The sequence below is a fragment of the Pocillopora damicornis genome, chromosome 4 (genome assembly GCF_964200805.1).
Source record: "Pocillopora damicornis chromosome 4, jaPocDami1.2, whole genome shotgun sequence".
Lineage (NCBI taxonomy): Eukaryota > Metazoa > Cnidaria > Anthozoa > Scleractinia > Pocilloporidae > Pocillopora > Pocillopora damicornis.
In genome coordinates, this window is record NC_142673.1 from 11,767,551 (window position 1) to 11,793,671 (window position 26,121).

The window sequence follows — 26,121 nt, forward strand, 5'->3', positions numbered from 1 at the left end:
TGTGTATGGTCGGATTTTGCTCACATAATGAGGTTTCACCTTCTGTTATTATCAATTTAGTTTATTTATAATTTTGTACATTTCAAGGACATTGAATAAAGTTAGTAGAATAGGGAGATTTCTGAACCATTGCAGGTGTTAATACAAATCTTCCCTGTCTGATTCTGTAGAATTGCATTTGTTATAAAAGACAAATCTAGATAGCAATTTCTTCTGTTTCCGAGAGATGTCATCACCGGTTACAAGGAATGCCTTAGTTCATGTTATCTCTCACAGTGGAAGTTAACGGTGTCTTAGAGGTAACCATTTGCGTCAACTTGGATACACCTTGGCTTTCGTACCTCATCAACATTCTATAAGTCGAATTCAGCTTTCTTTGTGACAGGAGAAAATTGTAATTTATTCATATGACGGAAACTGGATATCATTTACTTCCTTGAATTGTGTTTTAAAATAGCAATAACATCATACATGCCCATATCTCTCACTGTTTTTCTCTCTCCCTCACTCGTGAGAGTGCAAGACAAAATTCGTATCCACACACGGCTGTGTACTATCCTCAATGTGTGACTTATATCATGTCGGTAAATGCTTGCTGAACAGCAGGAAAAATTATTTGTAAGCGAGCTCAGACGAGGATTTGTATTTCCTTTATTTGCTTTTCAATATCCTTTATCTACCACATCCGATCAAATTATTCATCTGATTAATTTTCTCCGAGATATGTTTAGGTCGTGTAAAACTTCATCATCATCCTATGGCAACAAATATAGCGCAAGTGCGTTCTCGAATATTTTTTTTATCTTATTGTCGCCGTCATTCGGTCATCAAAAGCTCGGGGCGGTATTAAAACCAGTACAGCGCTTCGATCGCCTTTGTATAAATAATAAAAGAATATTCTCATATTTTGTCATTATGTGTGCTACTTTTCTCCTATATTTGTGTTTAAGATGAAAGGAATATGTGAAAGAATATTCGAAAAGAAATAAACCGATGGAAATTCGCAAGAAAATATTGATTAAACATTTGGAGATAGCTGGAATAATAATTTACATGCAGATCTAAATGAGCGCGTGAAATTCGTATTCTGTCGATGACTGTGCAATCTTCCCACGCAAGAAACTTCCTTTAACTCAGTGGAACTTTATTGCGTCTTTTTCTCAGCTCGCTTTATTACTTTTGTTTCTCCTTTACATCCGTAAAGAAGACAGGTGACTAATGGATTGAAAAATAGCGTGAAGTACAATACGTCGTTTTTAATATGCATTACATTTTTATCATTTTCAGGTCGAGGGATTTGCACTTAAAATGACGTTTTCTTTCTTCGTTTAAAAACAAAAAAATTGATTTTAATATAAGATCTAGAGCTTTTTTAGTTCAAAAATCAAAGCAAATATAAATGCTTAAAACGTCGATTTGTTTTCAGTACGCATGCGTTCTAGTTATGTTAAACTTAAAGCCGTTTGAATGTTTACTCGTTCTTCCTGCGCACGACACTTTTAAAATTTCTGGAAAAGAAATGCACAAACGACGTCCGGAATGTTTCGTGATTTTAAATTTTGTTCATCCGTAAACGATAAATTGCGTTCACCAGGCTATTTCAGAGCGTGTTACTCATAAAAACTGCCGGTATTAACTTCCATCTGTCATCGAGCGTCTCGCTGGTGTTTGCACAGTGGAGCAAGAAAAAGACAACAGTGATGTTAATACAACGTGAGCTTGTTTCTTGTCCCTTGTAATTAGTCGCAGTTGCGAATACGCCACCGAAAATGGTGACGTTGTTCGGAAAACAGAATGAAATGACGTTGAATTTAACCAGTAATGATTCTCGTCAGGACAACGATGACTTAAATATGGGGCTTGCAACACCTGCAAGAGGATTTCTGATAATTTTAAACATCACGCTCGCCATCCTTGGAAACTTTTTCATCATTTTGACTTATTGCCGTAACTTCAAAATGCGAACGACCACCAATACTCTTGTGGTAAGCTTGTGTATCTCCGATCTGCTCTCTGCCATATCAGACGCTCCATTTTGGATCGCTGCCCTCGCAAAAGACTTGATTTATTCAAATTTTGTTGTATGTCGGGTTCTGCTCTCATTTCAAGACTTGTTCGTGGTGGCTGCTCTACTGAATATGTGCGGCATCGCGCTGGATCGGTTTATAATACTAGTCAAGGGACTGAGACGAAAAATGACTCGAAAGCGGGCGCGTATGATAGTGTTGTGGTCGTGGTTACAAGCCATTCTTTCCGCCTTGCCTTGGTGTCTCGTCAGTAGCACATGCAAAGGGAGATGTTATTCGTTCTTCCCTCATATTTACGAGCCAGAAATAACTCCTCGAATGATCAACATTATGTTCAAATCAAGCAATTTAGTTCTGCCAATTTTAATCATCTACTACGTGTTCATCCGCATTCTAAACTCCGTCAGAAGCAGCCGGAAAGTAAACTTGGAGAACAGTTACATTTCGCGAAATAGTAGCGCCGAGAGGTTTGCCGTGGATGCCTACAAACGATCATCGAAAACTGCTATAATCTTATTTACTATGTTTTTATTCTGTACATTATCCTATGTAAGTGTTGCGTTTTACTCCGTTTTCACGGGAAACCCGTTAATTGATTTTAGCGCCGGCTTCGCCATTTATTTTATTTTTTCACTTAAGCGATCGCTTTTTCCTGCAATATACATATTTAGGAACAGGATGATTGTAAGCTACTTACAAGAAACACTTCGGTGTGGAATTTGTCTAGGAAGTTCAAGTTCGAACCCACGAAATTCATTTGCCTACACAGCTAACAACAATAGCTCTTGTTTGTCAGCGTTTTGGAGAAGTTCCTGTCGTACTCGGGTTCATCCTGCTGTTTATGACGGAGAACACCGCCAGTATCCAAAACACCTGGATATGTATTTCATGGGAAGCGTCAGGGACACAAAATCTATCATTGAGGATCAATTTGTCAACATTGTAGCAGTCGAAAGAAGAGAGAATGAATTTGAAGTACACAGCGAGGCAACCAACAACATTGTTATGGCACCTTCAAGTGCTCTTACCTGTGGCAATCCTTAAATTGTTATATCAACTATAAAAAAGCAAAATATATTTTGCTTAGCAGATCCCTGCTCTGTCGTGTGTACAAAACGAAATTTGTGTTACCATCGGACAGAAGCGTCTTTTAATCCAAATTATAAATGAATTAAATTTACTTTTTATTTTATCTACAATCATAGAGGATAAATTCACCAACACTTTCTCACCCTGCAAGAATACCTGGTTTTAAATGCGATGAAATATTGTGTTTCAAATTAAAGTTTCCCGTGACAGTGTTTTGAAAGAACAAAGCCTATCAGAGTTATTGAATTCACTCTCCCTCGCTAGCTAAAGGGATTGTTCCGGTCTCCATGAATGATGATCGCAAACGAAAAATAAACAGATAGGAAATCATTATAATATTTATGGTTCTGTGATTCTTAGGCCTAAAATCTTATCTGGATTATTCAGACACTACCATGTCATCATTTCACTTTACAGTCGATTCAGCTGTTTGGACTGACTAAAATTTCCGTATTATAAAATAAAAAATTTCATTCAACCAAAACAAGTACTTTCCGAAAAAAATTAACAGTCGAAATTCGTGAAATTGGTGCAAACTGAAACTGTCGAGCTTAACAGTTGGAAAAGGATTTTAATAGAAATATTTCGTATTAACGATCAGCCCTTTTTAGCGCCTCATGAATAGTGATGAAGGATAAAGAATGAGTCATCAGAACACAACATTCGAGCAGCTATAAAAGTTACGTTCTCCCTGATTCGTCCTCACTGATAGAAGTTTTAAAAATTTAAACATATCTAATGGTAGTGAAGATTAATTTTTTTTACCGGTTTGAAACTAAAATACTAAAGTTGCTAAAGATAAGTTTTATTTTCAAAAGTATAAATCGTACGTATGATGATTTGTGTTGAGTACTGCTTCACACAGAATCTTTTGCTTTAACGTTTCTTAATTTTTATTGTTACGCTCACTTCCCTTCACAAATCATCAACTTAATGTATGCCAAATAGGATGGAGCTTGGACAATTAGTTTGTTTGTTAGCGCAGGTGCAGCCGAATCTTTTTCCTGTTTTTTCGCTCTCTTACCAGCTGCAAAAAATTAAGCTGGATCTGAATACGGTAAGAATAAACTTAGAGCCTCTAACCGTTCATGTGAAAACGATCTGTGACAGTTCTTGGCATAGTTTCCTTTTTTTAGTTCAAAGACTAATATCAATTAAAGAACTAATCTTTTAAATGAACAGGCTCATTTCGACTTCCCGCTTCTTATTGATCCGACCTTCTTTGTCCTAAGTGCCTCATAGATAACTCCAAAGAAACAACCACTCAGCGCTGGATAAGCTTTAATAAAAGCATTTCATCCATTATTTATCCTGACTAACTATAAACCCAGTTTATTCTAAGAAAAGAATTACGTATTATAACAAGAAGAGATGTACCAATGAGAGACTGGTGCTTTTGATTGCGAAGATCCATTTAGGAAAGTAATGGACTCATAGTTACTGACGATATCAATATTTATCGCGATCGTCTATTAATAGCTTTTACATCGTAGATGTAATCTACATTGTCCGCAATCATGGCTCTCTGTAGGTCTGTTCATTGTTATCGCGAGTCCCTTTCGGGTGCTTTGATAATTTTTACTATCAAAGTACTATTACTACAGAAACTTACAGAAACTGAACATAAATTAACTGCGCTCATGATCATCAAGTAGTCATCAAACTGGTCAAAAAAGGATCCAAAAGGACGCCGTTAAACGGTATAGATTGATCAACTGACGTGGTGCAATTATGGTTTTTTGGGTAAGAAAAATTAATCGAAGGTAGACGTGATAAATGGATACTTGGCCAAAGAAGTGGTAACCGACATCCACATTGTGACTCCTACACATCCCCCTCACGGAATAGGACAGCAGAAATACGGCATCTGCCTCACTGGTTTATTAATGAGCCGTAAGTGGGCAGTAGAGAATTACTTAATACGTTCTTACTTTCGTACTAACTTATCTTCAGATTACTTTATCTTCACGTCATTTCTTTCTCGCTTGCGGAAAAATGCGCTCTCTCGTCATATGCACACGTCCCAAAACGGCTGGACGGTTTGAAAAATGACCAAAAATCCTTGTGTGCGAATCCTTGTTGATTTCTTTTTTGTTTTTGGGTTATAGTTTTATAACAGCTCGTACTTAGCGTTGTTGTTTGACCCAGAGTTTTACAATACTTTATAACGGACACTTTCCCGAAAACTTTTTATTCTATCGAAGAAATATCTTTGCATTCGTTAGCTATTCATTTTCCTACGCTCGTGACAAAAACACGTCTTTTTTTGTCAAGTACTTACGTTAGGAAGCTTGAGGGTTATCCATTTGTCTTATTTTCAGTTCTATTGAAATCAAATAGGCCATTGTCGATGTATTAGAATTATGACATGGCTCCGAGTCATGTTAGAATAAATGACATTTACCTCTATTCCAATAAACTTCAATTTTTTCTTATTTGCGGATGACACTAATATTCTCTATGCTGACAAGGCCCTTTAGTCCTTAGAACAGACGGTCGATGCTGAACTGAACAATTTACATGACCTGCGAACTAAAAATAAATTGACTTTGCAAACAAAAAAACCAAATCTTGTAATTTTTTGCCCTAGACGAAAGAAAATCCGTTATCTTCCACAAATAAGTATATTTGATGGTGAAAAAAATGGAAAGGTCAGTTTGGAACATAAGAGTTACATCAAGTATTTAGGTGTTTTAATCGATGAAAATCTTTTTTAGAAAAACCATTTGGACTGTGTTATCACTAAAATAAGTAAGAACATGGGAATGATTGCTAGGCTGAGACACTTTTTTCCATCATCTCTACTCATAAATATTTGTGAATTCCTATTTTACCTTATTTAACTTATGGACTCGTTGCTTGGGGTAATGCGTCTAAAAACCAAATAAACAAAATTGTTGTACTTCTAAAGTGAGTATTACGTCTAATCTACTTTGTTGATAGAAAACAACATGCAATCCCCTTATTTGTAAATGCAAAAGCTCTGCCGATTATCTTCTAATATTATGAAGCTGCATGTAAAATAATGCTCGATGTTCATAACGACAGTGCAGCTTCTAACATCATGAAACTTTTTCGAGAACTTCAAACATTCATACATATACTACTCGCTCATCAACGTCACAACTCTTTAGCGTACTAAAGTGCTCTAGGCTTAAAATGCAAAGAAAGGTCTTTTCGCGTGTTGATGTGAAAGTCTGGAATGAGATATCGAATGAATATAAAAATTTGTTGAGTTAATTCTTCAAAAAAGAAACAAAAAGAACTCTTCTCAATATTTCAAAAACTGAAGATTCTTATATGGAGTCTAATGATATAATATTAAAATTCAAACACAGCAAAATTGAACCAAATTGAACCAGTTCTACAATATGTTTCGTACACTTAGAAACTCTCAGACTTTTTCTCCTTCACAATTAACATCTCTCATTTTCTTTTTTTCTTTTGTTGTGTATCTTTTTGTCTTTTTATGTTATATTTCTTCATTTCCGTTTTATTTCCAGTGTAATTAAATAAAGTTGGCTACGAAAAAAGAATTGACCCACCTCGATTAGCATTTGCTATCTGCAGGTCAAAGGAATATCTTGTAAATATGTAAGAAAATAAAAATAAAAGTGTGTGTGTGAGAGAGAAACCGTGGATAGTCAAGTCACTTTTTTGTTTCATCTTGTCTTGCTTTGTTTTGTTCTGTTGTTGTCTCTTTTTGTTTGCTGTCTTTTCAAATTTTTTCAAAATCTCTTCAGCGATTTTGAAAGAAAACTTTCGCAAGAACAGGAAAAAAATTGTCTTCGAGATTTTCTTGAAAAACTGCTGGCCCTGAAACTGAGCAGAATTTAGCTGCCACCTTAAACAATAGTAATCTTTAAAACTGGCTCATTTGCAAGGAATCTCCTCCTTTCCTCGAATTTATAAACATACAAAATAGTGTGCATCATTAAATGTGCCAGAACCGGCATATAACTGAACGAACGCCGTAATACAGCTTGGTGTCAGCCACACTGCCCGCCGGATCCAGCGGCATGTACAGTAAGAGCCATCTACTTAGGGTATCATCGGATTTGAAGAAAACAAAATAGGAATTCACTCTAAATACACCTACTAACTTCCACTAAGCACAAGCTTTAACTTTGAAGTAACATTAAGGAAGACAAAATCAAGAAAATTGTTTGAAACAGTCACAAAACATTTAATTAAGAAGAGACATCAACCCTTAATCCATGGATGTTTATAGCAGTTCGAGAGAGATTTAGCACCAACACGCTTTCTTGAGTGGATCTGTGATCGGAACTAATATTGCATTAGACCTTTTTGCCGCCTTTTTGACATTGCTCAAAGGTAGTTGATATTCCGACCTCTATTTACACGGCCGTCACTCAAAAGAAAAAATTTCAACTGGGCCAGAAGTCGCGTCATTGTCAAACATATCCAGAGCTTTCAAATGACTTAACGGAAAAGAGGATTAGAATTCAGAAACTGTATAATAAGCGTTCTTACTTAAAGAGAATGACACCCATAACATGGACACAAAAGATCTAATACTTAGCCAGCTTAGCTGGTACTTGACAACTGCTCCAGTTGAGTGGCCCTAATCTATTTTGCAAATGGAGGAGAATTGTCGAAGACAGTGTGCTTTTAAAAAGTTAATTGGATGTGATTGTACCGTTATTTGGCAGATTCATTAAGATTTATTATGGTCGTGGGTTAGAATACTGAAATAAAAGCCATAGACTTAGTAGGAAACATTTCCTATTTACCTTTATGAAACTAAATCAGCAACAGTGACTCTCAAATTCATGAAAGAAGCCAACTTTGCTGAAAAACTATGGCAAAACTATCTTTAGGTATTTTTGATCAGTCCCAAATTGAAAATTTTCTTCGACGAAAAATATCCATATTATGGAAAACATTTCTACCAATTCTTATTTGGTTGGTTCAGCTCAACTCTTGTTATGACCCAAAGATACACAAATAAAGCAATAATTTTGTTCAATTTGGGGGCCACAAGCTGTTCGGGTTTGAAAATCAAACTTTCTTTGTCATTTGATGAGAGAAATTATTCAGAGAAACATGGAGGGAAGAACGATCCTGTTTGAAGTTGAACATGGTTACTTATCTCGGTCACAAAATTCGAAAAATGATCGAGAACCACAGAATACTTTATGCCTTTACTTAGCTTCGAGCCTCTTAAGTTTAACAACACAGATAACAATAAAATCACAGTGGAGACAATACCCTATTTTTTGAAATTCTACCCGAGATAAAAGTTCTCAACGAGTTAGACTGACGTGCACTTTAAGTGAAGTTCATCGCACTTTTGTACTAGAATCAGTCTTGATCTGTTTTATATTTCGAGATATGCATCTGTGTATTTCACATTTAATTAGAATAAAGAGATACTTTGTTCTCAGATAAGTGAAATGTTAAAACAATTCTCAAGGATGACAAAGTAACGGCTATTGGAAACAGTTTGGTCACAGGTAAGTTTAAAGATGTTGAAAGGATAGGTTTATTTTGAACTTGGAAAATGGAGAGGAACTGAAATCAAAACAATAAGTTATTTTCAGAGTCATCGCATGCCGCTCTACATTCAGATTAAATTACTTTCTTTTGCTTGCCAACATTTTTAATTAGTTCAATTAAGAACGAGAAAACACCAAGAAGTTATGCTTTGAAAAGTTTTAATGAGCGCCCGTATCGTAGACAAAACATATTAATAAAGGCACGAAATGATTTCTTTGCTTGGCAAATGATTTTATTAGTTCGTTTTGGACACGTTTATTATATGCTCTAACCGATGTCTTGACTAAAAACACCATGGCTGGAATTCCCCTGATAATAGCTTAAAGTTTGACTTAAATTCATTTACGTTAATGTCCTAGTCAGCTAAGTTAAAAGCAAATATTCTTAAACAAAGATAGGTTGCTTATTATGGTGTACTATTTAGTTTAACGTTTGCATTTCTTTTCAGATTTCAGTGCACTTACCATTTATAGTGTTAAATATAGTGTTCAATAATTATACTATTTAGATTTGACCAGAGAATCTCTATTCTCAATACCTAGCTTTCGCTTAAGTAAACACCAGGAGACGTCCGCGCAATCAACGCTCTGATTTGTGGCTTCCCGAATTTTACCTCCGTTTCGCTTGCACCACAAACCTGGAGGACAGTCCTGCTCAGTGGAACCGTCGCTGTCTCTTTGTTGACTGCGTCTGCACTTGGAGCCTGGAGGACACTTCTCAAGAGTGTCAGAATTCTCATAACCCATATACCTCTTGAACGAACACCGAAATCCGGTTGGACAGCTCACTTTAACGTTTCGCACTTTTATGATGTCGTCAATCGTGTTTTTCTTGCACCATAATCCCGGAGGACAATTTCTCAATGTCTCTGAGTTTTCATACTCGAGCTCTCTCTTTGGAATATCCATTTCAACAGGCATGATCTTATCTCTCTTGCACCATAAGCCGGGTGGGCAATCGCTCATGGTCTCAAAATTCGCAGATCCTTTTTCTCTTTTCCTTGAACACCACAAACCTGTTGGACACTGGCCACCGTCTTTCATACTCGCTCGTTTTGAATTAAAGTATTGTCCAAGTTGGTTCTCGTTACGTTTACACCATAAACCAGGAGGGCATTTCTTTAAGGTTTCAGCATTTTCGAAGCCAGCTTCTCGTTTAGATGAACACCATAACCCAACAGGGCACTGTCTCTTACCTTGGTCTGGTATGTGCCCTTGTAATAACCTGTTGGACGATTCATCCTGCTCCTTTTCGCCATGGCTTTCAGAGCAACCCAACTCAGAAGTACATCGCCTAGGTGTTTGTGGCATGATTTCAAAATTTTCGGTCGTTTCTTTTTCTATTCGTGCTCGTTTGTGATCGTTTGATGGAATTCGCTTGCTTCTTTTGACCCGTGGCTCTCCGGGATCTGTAACTACCCTTAATCGATAATTCCGTTTCTTAGCACACCACAAACCAGTAGGACACTGATAGGAAATTCTTCCTGCTGGTAGTACGGTTCTTTTTCTTTCGCACGCAGGATTCTCTGCAGGACAAGGAGACTTCTGAACGGCGGCTTTAGAAATCCTTTCAAAGCCACGAAGCGATTCAAATCTGTCTTTAGTCTCCTTCGTCGCTTGGTTTTGAACTTTGTTATGGATTTTTTGGGGGTAGTTCATTCTTACATGACGAGTTTTCTCTTCATTCTTGCTCGTACTCGGTGTACCATCGCTAATAAGTCCATTTCTACGCTTTGGAATCCCTGGTTGAAATGTTTTCGGCCACTTATCAAAATTGCCCGGATTTCGAGATATTATTTCAGAAATAGCATCCAGTCGCTTCTGGAAATCGCTTCGAGTATTGATTTCCGCATTTTTTACCCCTCCTGCCTTATGAACTTGACAAACGAGGAGAAACAACATAATACTTCCTGAGATGAGCACTGTCATCTTGTCGAACAAAGTCTTGAACACCTTTGGAAATTTGCCTTTTAGTCGAAGAATGCCAAACAAATGCCTCAAAATCTAAAAAGCGATGCTTTCTCGATAAAGTTTGAAAGACGTTTCTAACAGCCAGAAGTCTCAAATGTCTTCTTTTATACTAAGAGAATCCCGGAAAACGCCAAACTGTTTAATTACCTATTTTCACCTGTTCGCTGCTTGTGTTACATTTCCTATAGCCCACGAATCTTGCCAGTTTTGATAGAATTAACCTGTAATCGGCTTTTCTTTGTTAAAACAATATAACTAATCTTCAATTCGGCTCTTACTCTCTCTAATTTTTGAAAACCCGCAAATGATTGAGGAAAAGATTGTCTCCGCCCCGTTAGATAACAAAGAACTGTGGTGTATTTTATTTGTTCAAACATAGTGTCCTACTCGTTAAACCCATGTGCGTTGGAGGCCAAATTGGGTAAGAGCATCTGAGAGAGGAAGAACGTTCTTCTACTCAGATTTGATTTTTTTGTCTCTATTGGGGATTTTTATTTTATTAGAGTTGATGCATCACAACTTCTAATGAACTGCAAATTTAGCTTAGGATCAAAACGTAAAAAATTGATTATATTTGGAGTAAAAATTTGTATATTTTAACCAAAACATTTTAAAGATTTTAAAAGAAATTCTGAGATTCAAAGACGACTTTCGGAGAATATTCTTTGTCAGCTTTACATGCTGGCAGAATCTCTCAAGTGACACTGCTGAAATTGTCACCATATCTCGTAATCAACCGCACTTATTTAGAACGTCCATTAATAATGTCGCTCTAATTATTTCTTCTTAAAAGATTTTTCGCCTGACGCAGTTACATATTGCAACAACTAATAAATGTCGATTATTATAACTTTACTTAATTAAACTTTTAAAACTTATTTCTCGAGCGTTTAGGTTATGAGAAAAGGAAACATCAATGCACGTCAATTGACAATGTACCCACACATCTCAGAGACAGGAAAGAGACGAAGGGAAGAAGGAAGCTAATAGTTTACTGCTTTCGGAAGATCACTCTTAAAGCAGAGTAGGCTTCAAATGTAATTCCAAGTTTTGCATTAGTTTAAAATATTAGCAGGTGCAAAAAACTGTTCTCCTTTGTGTTATCTTAATACAAAGACTCGAGCGTGGTTCTCCCGATGGAGAACAATTAAATCTATTAATTAGCCCAAAAAGTGGTAACGACGAGAAACAGCTATCCCGAAATAACGTTCTACCTCAATTTATTTTTATGGTAATCTGATGTTGAAATAACCATTTTTTAGTTACAAGATGCAAGCAACTGAAAACATTGAACTATTTTCTGGTTGAGTGAAACAGTTCGTGCCTCAGGTAGCTTGTTTATACAGCTGTTGTTTGTGCCTGAGGGTAAGGAGCTCTGTTTTTGACGCCCGCTGTTTATTATCTGAGTACCCGTGTAGGGGAAAACATCATGAGGTTGTTAAACTTCAAATGCAAAGGCGGCAGAAAGAAAAAAATAACCGGCGAGAGGTTGCTGTTGTGAAATGCCTTTGTCTTGTTAACAAAGCTGTTAATTAAGGCTACATTCTGCTTTGTTACTAGGTTCCTTGTGGGAAAAAATATCCCAATATTTTTCTTTTGTCATCCATCAAAGATGTCTTGCAGTTTAAATTACTTCTACGATCTCTGCGAGTGAGATACTATGCCTGCACTTAAGACTAATCTCTCCATCTGGGAACAGTGAGAATAAGACTAAAACGTTCATTAAACATTCATTGCATCGGCAGTTCTTTTTCTGATAGCTAAAATATATTCCAGCGCTATTTTGGATTATTTTCGGTAAGTATGCTGTAATTTTTCACCCTGAGAAAAATTTTTCAGTTTTTTTTGGAATTCATATTGAATGTTTGCAACATTCTCCTATCTAACCATCTAGATTTTCCTTTCCTCACGCAATTTTTAGTTTATAATATATACTTAAATCAGACTAAAAGGTGAAACTCCAAGGCACTATCAGGGTGGTGTAAAACCTCATATTTTTCGGAATACCTATCTTTGCAAAATCTTCGACATTGTCAAGTTTGTTAGTTTTCTAAAGGTTCTAATCATGTAATTTCATCAATAAATCTTACTCGCTTGGAGTTACAATTTAAGAGTGGGGAATAAGACCAGACAATTTTTAGTTCGCAAATGTATTCGGCTCGAATCGTTTCATCTGTTTGTGATTTTTCATCAAAAGACGTTGACAGCCAGGAAGTAGCACTTCAGCCTTTTGTGATAAAGAGGACACTCTAAGCGATTTCCGTTTAAGGATGTGTAATAACCTGATAACCTGTGTTTAGAGAAATGAAAAAAATTAGAATGAATGCCCTGATTCTTATGACAAGTCTTACTTCAAAGCTTTAAGGTGTTTCTCCATATCACTTAATTTTCTCAGTAAACGTAAAAAATTTCACGGAGCAAAATATTAAATTTGAGAAAATTTTATTTTGTGCTAAGGAAAGTTCTACGTACAAGGAGGAAACAGCCTAAGTCACCTCCAGTCTGCTTGTCTGGTGTTTCAGCTGTCTTTGAGTTTGTCTTTTCAACCAAATTTGTACGCGAGAGACACCCCTCAAAAACAAAATTTGATCTTCTCTCCCGTCGTTCGTTTTTGGTTGTTTGAGTTTCCATTCCCGCGAGCCCAATGTTTTGATTTCGTTTTTGTCACCTTTCACCTCTTCAACAAAAAGCCCTCTTCTATTGTGATGGAAATCAGAGCTAATTTAACATGATAATTTCAACCGAACGCCAACTTCTGGAAATGTCTTGTGAGAATAAAGGGGTATTTTTCAATGAGGGAACCTCAAAATCGTCTGAAAATTTTCAGCAACTTGAGTCTTGCACTCAGAGGTATTAACAACACCATATTGAGACAGTACTCGTTTCCAAAGGCCTATCTTTGTACCGCATAATTTCGCACGAAACTTTATTGAGAGATTTGGTCGGGACAGGGGAGTCAAATACATGAGGGTAATAAGCTCAACAGTGCGTTGTTTGGGAGAAAGTATTAGTTGTCCGATTCAAATTAAAATGAACAAAAGGTCCTTTTCGACTCAATTTCTAGAACTAACCGCTCAAGGGGATTTTTTTTTTACTTCCAGATGCGCGGAAGTCAAAATGTGTGTCTTCTTACCAGCGGTGTCTCCTTTCGATATTATTAAAAATACAAGCTTTAAAACGGTGCGGTGAGTACGCTTAGATGACTGTTTACGACCTTATCCAGTTAGCAGAGGGTCGGAAATTTCTGTCTTTGTCACTTTGCACGTCCTAGATTATTATCGAACGCCGTATTTTTCACCAAGATTTCTTTCCACCTCATCGATTCCATTCGTGGTGGCCCTCAGAATGTATAACTTAGTTTCATTTACTCTGTTTCATGATGAAAAAATGACGATAATTACGATGATAATAATCATCATCATTTCCATAAAAACAATTTGTCTTCTCTTAGTTATTGTAACGTTAACCACTGTCAATAATATCTACTTATTGACTGAGTGGGAGGGCCAGACGGGAAAATAGTTGGCTGAAGGTCAGCACGTACGAGCCGAGCACGGCGAGGTCCGTGCTTCATGAACGAAAGCCAGGCTCGACCTAACACAGTCAATAAGCATTTTATCATATGACCTCTGACTAAATATTAAAAATTTCCAAAAGTTTGTCTTAACTTAATAGGACACGATTGGCTGGCGTTCGCGGGAGAACCACAAAAAAGATTCTAGAAACTTTTCCTTTATTTTTTCGAGTCAGAACAAGAAAATCATAAGTCATCGAAAAACGTTACCTGTTTGCTCCTTTTCGTTCACTGCTGTCACTCATATACATGAATAACAGCAAACAATGTATCTTTTTGCCAACGAAGCCGTACAAGTGCACTGGGACCGGACGGCTTTTTCCGGACCGGCTCACGTCAACCCGTCCCGCCCTTCACACGTCAGTTTTCGCAATGGTTTTCTATGGGATTGCGCGAGCCGGGCCTGACAGGTCGTGATAAAACACTTTCATAGTATTGAAACACAACAAGGACCTTCGGCGGCTTCATCCATCCTTTACCCTTTTCTATTAAGATGGCTCACATGTCCTACGACAAAGGAACATAGTATACATCACAATACATATGTAGATTGTAAAGGGAGAAGATGAAAATTCTGGTCTAGAAGACATTCTCCTATAATTGGTAGAGGCCTTTGCGATTTATATTTGGAATAGATGACTTAATTTTTCCAAGGGTCATTGGAAGGGCGGCTTATCAGTCTCCTGGTATAGTTGGAGCAGTAAGGAATCATTCTCGTATCGAAGCGCAATAAATAATATTGAAGTCTGCTGAAGAGGAACTGACACACACCCACCAATAGATGGACAGAAAAACACAAAGAAAGAGACAAACAGTCAAAGAAATACAGATGAAAACAATGGACGCCAGTTGGAGGGAGAACATTTTTTAATGAGGCATTCGTAAACACCTACAGAGGTACTCGAAAACTCCTTGAAAGTTATCAAATGGCATTACTTTTAACGGTTGCGTTCATGCGATCAAAATGTCCAATTGGTTTCATTGCATCAATAATAACTTTACATTACTCATCATAATGTTCCTGTTGATCCTACTTCTCTTGATTTGTTAAACGTCCAGTTGATTCTTTGTACTCGCCGAGGTGGCAATTGTTCGCTTCTTACCGCACCACAAGCCAGGAGGACAGCGCTTTTCAAACGTTTTCAGCGACAATTCCCCTTCTTCTTCGTTGGACCCAATCAAATTATCTCCAGTAGTGGTACGCTTCTTCCCACACCACAAGCCAGGCGGACAACGCTTTTCGAGGGCGTTGATAAAGTCACCTTCATTCTCCATGGTTTTTGGTATACTTCGTTTCTTCCCGCACCATAATCCAGGAGGACAGCGCTTTTCAAAGGTCTCAATCGACGAGTCTTCAGCATGTTCCTCTAGTGGTGCAGTATTCACTGCTTCCTGATGGGACAACTCTCGCTTCTTCCCGCACCACAAGCCAGGTGGACATCGTTTTTCAAAGGTCCTAATCGACGAGTCTCCAGCATGTTCCTGTAGTGGTGCCGCATTCATTGCTTTCTGACTGGATAACTCTCGCTTCTTGCCGCACCATAATCCAGGAGGACAGCGCTTTTCAAAGGTCTCAATCGACGTGTCTTTAGCATGTTCTTGAAGTGGCGCAGCATTCATTGCTTTCTGACTGGATAACTCTCGCTTCTTCCCGCACCACAAGCCAGGTGGACAACGTTTCGCAAACTGGTCGGCGAGTTTGTTAGCGTCACCAAAATTTTTGGCTTTGTTTTGACTGCTATCTTTCACTTGTCGCTTCTTACCACACCATAATCCAGGTGGGCAACGTTTTTCAAAAACATGGGCGATAAGGTCGGATGGCTTTGATGCCTCCCTTGAGAACATACGTTTTTTACCACACCACAGGCCAGGTGGACACCGCTTCTCGAATGCTTGCGCTACATTTGAGGAGGGTTCATTGTAGTCACTATTCGGGCTCTCCATGTAATAACACGGAGCATAAAGAATAAGAAGCAAAAGCCCAGTGTAGATTGTCATCTTGATCTGAAAAAAAATGATCGGTATAAATGTGTCTTTCATTCAGGGAAAATTTAACTAGAAATAGAAATGTGATAATGAGACAAACACTTAAGCATCTCTGCAAAAGCTGTGGGAGTTGCGCTTTAGCAATCTGACAATCTGCGCTGTCTTTCCACGGAGTTTAATGGTTTACACTGTTTGATATATATATCTCTATATATAATATTTTTGTCTCTGAAGAGGAGTGATTTTCGCAGCAATGAACGCTACTTAAGGTTACTTCCCACCTTCGCGGTTGTTCTTCGGGAAAAAATTCGTGTGTGTGCCAGTTTCACTAAAATCCTAGCAAACTATATATCAGAAGAAAGCTTAATAAGAAGAAAGGAGTTTTATAAGTCAAACTTTTTGAAGCAATTAAATCCATGGCTCGAAGGAGAAAAATCGTGATAGGTAAGTTACATTAACTAACTAGGTTCATGGAATACATACATCCTATATGTTGCCAGGGTATAGCACCCAATTTTGTACTGCGCCGACAGGTTGTGAACAGAGAAGATTGAGTTTAGTAGTTATTAACTCAGCCATACTTATAAAAGACACATCCTATTTTTCCCAACCGGAGCCATCAATATTGCTCCCTGTAATTCCACTACTTTTTTCTAAAGAAAGAAAGTTGTACTTTGAAAGTTGTACTTTGTCTATTTTGAATTCTTTATATGAAGGAACCCTGATCATCAACATCTGAGATTACCCTTGCTGCTCTTTCCTGTAGCTTAAGAAAACGGCTTAGATTCTTCGTATGACAGCTAGTCCAGATTGTGCTAATATAATACAAAACACATCTTATCTTGGTGCTATAAAACAATATCCTTTGTATCATGGGAAGGCAAAATTGTACCTTTTTCAACATCTCAATTTGCTGAAGAGCTTTTTAGAAATGATCTGTTACAAAGTAAATTATATTCCCAATTTTCTTAGTAATTCGTTTTGTCGCGCAGAGGCCAAACCAAGACACATCTAAAAAAACGAAAATTGCTCGATAAACAATTTTTATTCTTTTATTCCTCCATGAGTGCAAACAAAGCTACAATTTTTAAAAGCCTCCCGCAGATTTGTGTCTTCTGCCTCCGCGGAGGACACGGAGGTCACGAAAAGCAGGCTCCGTGGGGTCAAAGGGAAATATAGATTTCGAAATTGTTTCATCTATAGCTACTGCAAAAATGCCTCATCGAAAAAAGTTTGGTCTAGATCGTTACCGAAGAATGTGTAAGCAATGCTATTTACACACCGAATGAGAGGGTCTGTCAGGAATGGTTTCGAATGCTGTGATGACTGTCCAATCAGCTAAATTTCCTTTTATATAGGAGCGATTCCGGGAAACACATATCTATGATGTGGCGACATCGAGAAGATAATTTTTCTCAAGTCTATCCATACCATGAAAACATCAACCGTTTGTACGTTTTTCACTTTGATGGAGATGAAAGGAATATCGGTGATTTTTGCGTGTTTTACCCTAGAAGTAGGGTAAAAGAGTCTATTTGACGGACTCCTTGATCAAAGTATCGCACGAAAAAAAGAAACTGACCCTTTTATCCTGTATTTGTTCTCGGCTACTTTGCATTCCTGAGATATTTTTCCGAGAGAAAAAATAAATCATTGCTATACCAGCTCTCTCTTCTTTGCTTTGTATGAGTATCAAAGCATAAAGATTTATCATCTACCCTACCTTGTTCTCAACTTGGTTTTTCTGTGCACTAAGGGAATTATTTCTGGTCGCACACTCGCCTAGACGTTTTCTTCTTTCCTCTCAGGAGATAGTTTATTTTTATTTTGCATAGCTATGGCATGAACACAGATGTTTCAGACGGTAAAAGCAAGGGCAGATTGCTGACACTACATAAGCAAAGTATGAGCAACTCGCCAGGAAATTTCCCGGGGTTATTGTGCTCTAGTTTGACAGCTTGTTTTGAATTCAGAGAGAGCCACTTTATCAAAAGGATAAACAACGAATTACAAAGATGACATAAACATCTCCTATAACCAGGTGCCACTAGTGTGCTTTGGGAATATCGGTCGACGAAAGTGTTGGATCATGACGTTGCTTGCAAGACCAGTAAGAAAGAACTTTAATTGGCTGATTTTATTCATCGCCCATCGGGTTGCCTCGCTCCTGTTTCAATTCAGAATCAGGTTCTAACCATGTTAAAAATATCGAAGCCATTTTAAATAATTAATTTATCTTTTCGTTTTAGGTATTACAGAATGATTGGTGGTCATATTTCTCGACACTGAGTTTTGGGTCGTGGCAGCTTACTAAACAACCTACACTGCCGACAGGTCTACTCAGACCACGACAATCAAAGTACACAAAAACGAGCTCAACCTGGTCGTTCATAATAGCATAGAACGCATACGTAAATGACAAAGCAGCTCTCAATAATTATCTTAAAAAAACTAGTCATTTAGTAGATAAAGCACAACTTGCTTTATTTGGTCTGGATCGATTTCCTATTTTGGCGGCAATTTTTTTTCTTTGTTTCTTTTCAGCTATTCAAGCAATTTTTTGCTGTTTTGTTTTCAACCCTTAAGACGGTTTTGATCCAAAAATGGCTAAATTGGTCTATCTACACATTGGTAGGTCCAAGAAAAAATATGATTAAAAATGAAATTAATATATCATTGTGTTCACAAGATCTTCTTCGTTTTGAAAATTCTAGCAAACTCTGAGTACAAGCTTATTACTCCTTGATCTTTGTCAATCTTGATAAGTTTGAAAATAAACTGAGTATGACACAGCTTTAGATTATCAGCCAGTTCTAACGATCACACATTAGCGCTGTTAGGCCTATCCCAGAAGAAAAGAACTATTAACGTTTTCTTTTTCCAATCCACCCTTGAAAAAGTTATAGTATCGTAATAACTTTCCATCCGTCCAGAGGTGAAATATGCTGGCTAAATCAAAATGCCGAATTTTCCCATGTACAAAGTGATTTCCTGTACATTTTCGTTACAAATGTTACAAATGGCTCAAGTTGACATACCGCAACGAAACCTAACTCAATTTTTAAGAGGTAAAATCTAAGTTCTCAACCGGTTTCCCTCAGCTAAAAGTGTACTACACTGACTACATTGAACACATTTTAAGACAATCATTCCGTAGTTCAAAACAAAAGAAAATATTGTTTCAAATCAAAGACACAAAAATTGAAAAAAAAAATGGTTTAAACCATTTCTCAGAAAATGGCTAAAGTACTAAGTGGGTAATAAGAGTCTTACCAGCTCACTTATCAGCAGATTGAAAACGTCTTCCGCCGCTTCTGCAGACTAACATGGAATGAGGATTTTTCAATAAAACCAGTGTCTTTATACCCATCGCCGTTCGTCTTTTTTTAAGCCCTTCTTTTGGTATTATGCTCGAGTCCTCTGTTTTTACAATCAAAATTCAATGAAGTCTAATCCTCTGAACATCATAAACAAAGCACCAGTGACGTTAACTTTCATTTTTCTGAGAGAGTTGCTCTCGCTGCTACCACAATGGCTATGTAGGCGGTGCCAAGTTCCAGCTGGGTCTCCGTGGATTATTTTTTGACTGTTTTTTATACCATGTTGATTGGGATTTTACGGTGCTTTGTAAAAATTCCCCTTGGGAAGGAAACGCATTTTTAATGAATATTTTTGTTTTAATTCCGAAATTTTGTTATTCTTGTTAAATCCGGAGTTCATTTCAAAGTAAATTGCACACAATCTTCGTTTATTTTGCAGTTAAGTTTCTTTGTCTACTTTGCTTTTTTTATCAACGCGACTCGGCTTACAGAGTCCAAACTCCAACGACATGAAGCTTAATTTTATCAAAAATAAATAGCATAATCTTAACAAATGATGGTCGATTTGTGGAATATAGAATATGGAACCTAAATTTTGAAAGGTTTCGGTTTCACAAATAAAATTTTTTTTCTCTTCATTTGGCGCATTTCCGTCTCAGAAACAAAGAAAAGAACCCGTTGTATTGTAGGCGATTTAAGCAATTGATCCCTGCAGGGCAATGTTTTCCATGTGCGGCGATTTGTAATTGAACGATCTTTTGAAGAGCTACCTGCTCCTACGTGCTACGAGAGATTGATAACAAACGCATCTGGATTATTCTCTAAACGAGCTAAATTCATCACTTTGGAAATATTTCACTCTCTTTACCCATGATGACCAATGAGGGAGAACAATTTTTACCGCGTTTTAACGGTTTGTAATCATCCTATAAAAATTGATGGTTAATGGCTCACCGTCAAGAATTGAATTTAGACCCTCTTTCAATGTATTATGACGGCTTTCGGAGCATTGACTGCGAAAGGCATTTTTGTAACTAACCCATGGAGTCTTATCTTTTACTGAGGATTGTTTTATGCCACAGACCACAGATGCCAATCGAAAGCTGGAAAGGAAACGTTTTGTCCACATCTCTTTGATATTCCTTGGCAGCTATAACAGAAAACTATTTCATGGTCAGCATAACAGAACACTTTTTTCAGTTTTCCCCTGCAGGCTTAAAATATTTTACTGCGTAGGATTTAATCGGCCTCAATCAACCGAATTGTCAGGCAAACTTATAACACAGTGGTCAACCGGATAAGTGGTGGACAAGTTCTATAAGAGGAATTATCCTGCATGCAGAATAAATATCACAGCCTGATTATTCATTAGGCGTCTCCTTCCTCACGAATTATTCACATGATACTTTCTCACAGCAGAATATCAGACTTAATTTTATCTTATTTCTTGGTTTCTTCACGAGGATATCATAAACTACTTGAAACATCTTTCCTTGAATGTTTGTTATAATTGTGCTCGGCGAGCACTCGTGGCTCGCTGGTTTTCCTATCATTAAATAGTCCTCAGAGTGAACGAAATTAGTTCATCGAGGAATTATTTTGTCACCATCACTGTATTAGATGTATGCTTTAACGAAAAAAGAATGGCAAAAAAAAGTGTGTTCTTCATTCAAATTTCAAAATTCTACTTAATATAGGCGCTAGGAAATATTGAATTCATAAAAACAGAGCCATCTGGTATGCTTGTTTAATCTAGCGTTATCTTGATCGAGTGATAAGTGATTTATGAACATTGCTAAAATAGAAATATTACCTGGCTTCGTCTCTTAGTCTAGACCTCGACAGCTTCTAGGAAAATTATCCATATTTGGCTTTGTCGCCTGGAGGGTGAGAACATCAACCACCGCTTAAATGGATCGCATATCTTTTTCTAATAATTAGTAGGTTAATTGCGCTATTTAATGTTCGAACAACTTAGGTCCGAATCAGTGTTTCTTTTCTTATGCCATGCCGCTTAATTTAACGATTTTGTGAAAGCTTTCGTTCATACTGATCCTTTTTTTGGAATTTGGTCCAAATAGTTTTAACATGTAAGAGACGGTTGTTAGGCTTAGCCCTCGGGTTTATAAGTGTGCCAACATTTGTCTGAGTTTTTTCACCTTTGCGCAGGGTGATAATGATAACTGATTATTAATGTAAATTGTGAATTTGAATCCAGACAGTTTGTACCGACATGCCTGTGCATGATTTCTCGCGAGAAATCTATCTAACCGACGATAAGCAGAAAAGTTCACTTCGCTGTGGTTTTTTTTTAGTTGCGATGCGAATGCAGCTTAATACACAAACCAGGCAATTACATCACTTCATGGCCATGGATTGACATGAGTCACTGAACAAGTTCTTCATTTGTGGCGGTTTGGATCTTAGATCAGCAGAGAAAGATCAGCGATCCGCTTAAAAAGGGGTAAAAATTACACATAGATATAGAATAAATCCAAACATGAAAAGCGTGTGACAATCAGTGGTCAAAAGTCTCCTACTATCCGAGCACAAAGGCCTTCGCGAATACTATTGACACAAAGGTCGCGGCGGTACGAATCGAAGCCATGCTTGATTTTTTTCCTATTTAATCTATTTCTGGTCACTTGATTTCAAAGGAATTCTGAAGAACAAAGTACTTCGAGTTTGACAACTGATAACTGAACGTTTCAAAATTGTGTTCGATAGACAAGACTTCAGGAACGAATTGTAATGAAAGTTGGACATAAGTCGCAACAGCTGTAGGTTGCTTTGAAATTTTGTAATGGGCTTTTGTCGATGCATCATAAATTTTAAGTGAAGAAAGGTTAAAATCTGTTTCCGAAAAAAAATCAGTTAAAAAAAATGGCGAACAAAAAAGCAACTTTCAAGTCAGTCTCCCTCGTCACTCTCGATAACGACTTCATCCTTTTTCACATGAATTTGGACAACTTTCAACTTACGTTGATATTTAGGAAGGTACTTTCACTAACGGAGATGAGTCTGGTGGTCAAATTTTGAGGCAATTAAGCGTTCAATTCTTTCATTGTTTAGTAAGTAACGACCATTTCTCGGAGAAGATAGCTCGCATCATTAATTGTTAACTTATTTGTATTTTCAACACTCTGTTAGGTTATAAAATCTTCAATGACCTTCCGACTTTCGCCGATGCCTGCTTTGCTTTCTAAATCAAGGATTTAAAAACATCGGGAAGGTAAATTCCCTCGATAAGTACGCGTCTTCTCCGTCCATTTACAAGTTAAAAAAAGGTAGCTGTCTTGCTAAGTGAGAGTATTAAGACATTTTTCTTCTACATTCCTCTTTTTAAAATGAAGCTGAATTTTTCTGGCTTTCGAAAGTGACAAATGCACAACTTTTGTCCCAATCACTTCCGTGAAAAAAAGTGCGTCAGGCTAATAAATGCTAAACTAGTCCCCTATTCAAGGAAATCCTTTTGAATTTTTCCTTTACTCCATATGTTCAATATATACACTTAGAGCGAAAGCAAATCTCCGTCAGGATCCAAACAGTTATCTCGATGGTTTCAACTCATAGAGAAAGTATTCTCCCAAATAATAAGAGCCGAAAAAAATATGTAAACTTTTCGTCATGAGATACTCTGGAATTCGCACATTTCTCCCATTTAGTTATTTTTTATTATTTACAGGGATGAGGAGTTTGACATAGATCACTGATTTTCAAAAAGTTTAAGACAGCTTAAGTTTGTCTTAATCGACTATGCGGGAACTGATAAGTCCAGGAATAGTTGCTGATCTACATTTTGTGGTAGTTAAGTTTGATCTGTGCCGGGAAGAATGAGAGTGGCTGCCATATTCGGGGTAATACGACTCAGTCATTAAAATGGATAGACATTGTTAAAACTTCTAACAAAACGTCGATCGGGATATTGAACAACTATTACTATAACAGATTCATTATTCGTAAACCGCCCTAAAGTCTTTATACAGATTTCTCCCAAAACTAAAACGACCTCTTCAATGCCATCAGTCATTATTTTAGCCAAAAGAAGAGAAAAATCAGTCAGCATTTATCTAGAGACAGGCGTAAAGTGTGGAGGGGGAAGGGAGAAGGAAATAGAGAGGAAACGCGCAAAGGCTAAAGATTAGCTTCCTTTACCATGAGAAAAAATTTCTGTTAAGTGCATGTTTACTTAATCAGAAAGTTAAGTTGTTACAATTGCCCATTGCTACAGCATGTAGCAATACCCGATACCGGTTCAAAGAGTAGCAGGGGATGCACTGTCTCAAAGGAGTTCTACGTTTAGGGTTGAAGTGTGCTTGTGGGCAACTTATCAGTGTCACTAGGTTAACTTCCCTAATTTTAGTCACACATACCCACACTTATACTGTATTTTCTTTCCATTTCGTGAAAGACAAAGGGCACATTTCCTAAAGGTAATTGCATAGTAACGCAGTTTCCTGATTTAAGTGCGACAGGTTAGAGCTAAGACAACTGATCCAATTCTAGTACAATATTTCATGCAACTGTAAAGTAAGTGAGGAACTAGAAAGAACAACTTACCAAAACAGCGGCAGTTCTGATTGTGTGTATACTGTTGAACAGTCGCTCTTTTCAACTCTATTACTGAATAGGACGAGTAGCTCAGAGGCTTAACTCAATATTTATTGTGGGCGCTTTTGAAAAATTAACATTACTGCTTGTGGGCGAGGGAAGCTCTTTATGAGCAACTCAAATAAACCATCTCGGTTCTTGAAATGACAATTATTTTCGAGCGAGTTAGTAAACACGTCACCTTTCGCGATCATTTGGTGCTCGGTAAGATAATCAAATGCGACGATTTGTTGGTAAATTAGAGGTACCAATGTCCTGAATTACGCCCAAAGAAGATAATCGCATTTCAAGAACTAAACGCAAGTTTCTATAAAATCAGCCGAAGATCTATTACCGGGTTTTTTTATTTTTCATTTCATATCGAACTGTTAGAGCATTATCATTTTAGGACGCCCTCGAAGGTTTCAAATATTTAGGAAGTATAGTCTGGCTCTGACGATACTTAATCATAATTTGGGTACACTTGACATAAATAGTCAGTAAATAAAATTCTATTTCCAATACCCTGCTGACATAAAGGTAAATCAGTACACTTCCGCCTGTTTCCATTCCTTATTAGTACAAAAACCTGCCTGCTGCTGTTAATTACTCACGAAGGTTGTAGACCGCGTTACTCTCTCTCCGATCTCTAATGATTTTTTTGTCATTTTATGCCAATAGAATACAATACTATACTTTTTTGTGACCAAGTTCTCTAAACGTCAAATCAAATCGAAAAAAAGCATAACTCGTAAGTGAAGTTAGAAAATTGGCATTGCTATAGCATTGTCTTTTGATTGAAAGTGAAGGCTGGATTTTATCTTTGGCCTCAAAAAAAATTCAGTATACAAACAATCGTTGTAAATCAGTGTTATTAGTCATTAGAAAGAACTCACCAGATGCTTGTTATACAGAAATCATTGTCACAGCCCCCTTTTCTAAATACTTTTAATTAATTCGCTATTCCCAAATATACAGTGCCATTATTTTGCCTATCGGAAAGATGAGTTCTATTGCTTCTCTTATATTTCAAGAAATTTAACATTTACCAAAAAAGCAAACGGGCTTCAGATTAATTGACTTATTTCTATGGTGAGGATTAATAACCATCACAGAGCAAGTAGACTTGCCTCAAGGCTCATTCATGTTTTCTGTTTAAAAAGGATACAATGTCGAATTACACGTGTATGTGATACTAAAAAATAGTTAGATGGGGATGAACTTCCATAAAAAACGATAAATACTTTTTCGGCACTTTCGTATGAACCTATATCCTTTTTATCTATCTAAACAGTATATAAATAGTAACTTTATCCGATCCTTTCTGCTGACCATAATATTCTTGTGTGAATGATTAAAATTTACTCAATACGAAAAAGTTAAACCACCCGGGTCTCTCCAGGTCAAACATAGTTTTTCGAACCTCATTTGTCTTCATTGAGTAAGTGAGTATCCCTTTAAGCTTACAGAGATAATGTACGTTTTGACAATCAAGGCCTAAGTAGCTACCTCTCTCAACAAAACTTGAAATAATAAGATTAAAAAAAATGCTCACCATCATGGATCTACTGAGAGAAAAAGTGAACTGTTTCGGCTCGTTGGATGTACGCCTGTTTCGTTCAGCTATTCACGACGTATCTTAAGTGACACACTATAGTAAACGTAATTTAAAAAAACCATTCTCATGTTGCAAGTGTTAATTTATATTTAAAGGTCCTTTTATGCGTTTCCATAGCGACTATTCGTTGTAAAGAATACTGCCTTTTTTATGTTACTAGGTCTGAACACCTAAAAAGAAAGAAAACTTTTTTGAACTCAGAAAACAAAAGAAAATTAAAAGTTCACTATCGTCGCTAATTCATGAAAAGCAGGCGAGTTCAAACGTTGCTTAGCATTGTTTACTTATCATCTAAATAGCACTGTCCTCTGTTTCTAACGAGAATTGATTTAAGCAATTGAATGTTGCGAATAAGATATTTTTTTCATCCTTATGGGATATTCTTTGTCAGTGTTCTTGTCTAAAATGACCACTCCATTCATTAACG

General features: G+C 37.1%; 3 protein-coding genes and 1 long non-coding RNA gene across 6 annotated transcripts; 2 read left to right on the forward strand and 2 right to left on the reverse strand.

Annotated features, from left to right (window-relative positions):
* Window positions 1-1,103: 1,103 nt before the first annotated feature.
* On the forward strand, window positions 1,104-3,454 carry LOC113686053 (QRFP-like peptide receptor). Its single transcript, XM_027203644.2, has one exon. It carries the CDS (start codon window positions 1,770-1,772, stop codon window positions 3,069-3,071), a length of 1,302 nt encoding a protein of 433 aa, XP_027059445.2. The 5' UTR covers window positions 1,104-1,769; the 3' UTR covers window positions 3,072-3,454.
* A 5,392-nt stretch (window positions 3,455-8,846) lies between these two features.
* LOC149046817 (uncharacterized) lies at window positions 8,847-10,952 on the reverse strand. Its single transcript, XM_089204374.1, has one exon. It carries the CDS (start codon window positions 10,562-10,564, stop codon window positions 9,137-9,139), a length of 1,428 nt encoding a protein of 475 aa, XP_089060500.1. The 5' UTR covers window positions 10,565-10,952; the 3' UTR covers window positions 8,847-9,136.
* A 4,077-nt stretch (window positions 10,953-15,029) lies between these two features.
* LOC113686081 (uncharacterized) lies at window positions 15,030-25,745 on the reverse strand. Of its 3 annotated transcripts, none has more exons than XM_027203676.2 (2): window positions 25,632-25,745; window positions 15,030-16,184 (listed from the first exon to the last, which is right to left on the reverse strand). In XM_027203676.2, the coding sequence occupies exons 1-2, from the start codon at window positions 25,635-25,637 to the stop codon at window positions 15,228-15,230; spliced, it is 963 nt and encodes a 320-aa protein (XP_027059477.2). In that variant the 5' UTR covers window positions 25,638-25,745; the 3' UTR covers window positions 15,030-15,227. The 3 variants fall into 3 exon arrangements, with proteins under 3 accessions (XP_027059477.2, XP_089060501.1, XP_027059478.2); XM_089204375.1 differs by lacking the exon at window positions 25,632-25,745 and adding an exon at window positions 24,047-24,154; XM_027203677.2 differs by lacking the exon at window positions 25,632-25,745 and adding an exon at window positions 19,440-19,499.
* Window positions 19,656-21,988, forward strand: LOC149046818 (uncharacterized). Its single transcript, XR_016185985.1, has 2 exons — window positions 19,656-20,399; window positions 20,569-21,988. It is a non-coding gene; the product is annotated as an uncharacterized LOC149046818 (long non-coding RNA).
* Window positions 25,746-26,121: the final 376 nt, after the last annotated feature.

Coding starts and splice junctions, on each gene's coding strand:
- LOC149046817 (XM_089204374.1), bottom strand. CDS start 10,564: ATGACAGTGCTCATCTCAGGAAGTATTATGTTGTTTCTCCTCGTTTGT.
- LOC113686053 (XM_027203644.2), top strand. CDS start 1,770: ATGGTGACGTTGTTCGGAAAACAGAATGAAATGACGTTGAATTTAACC.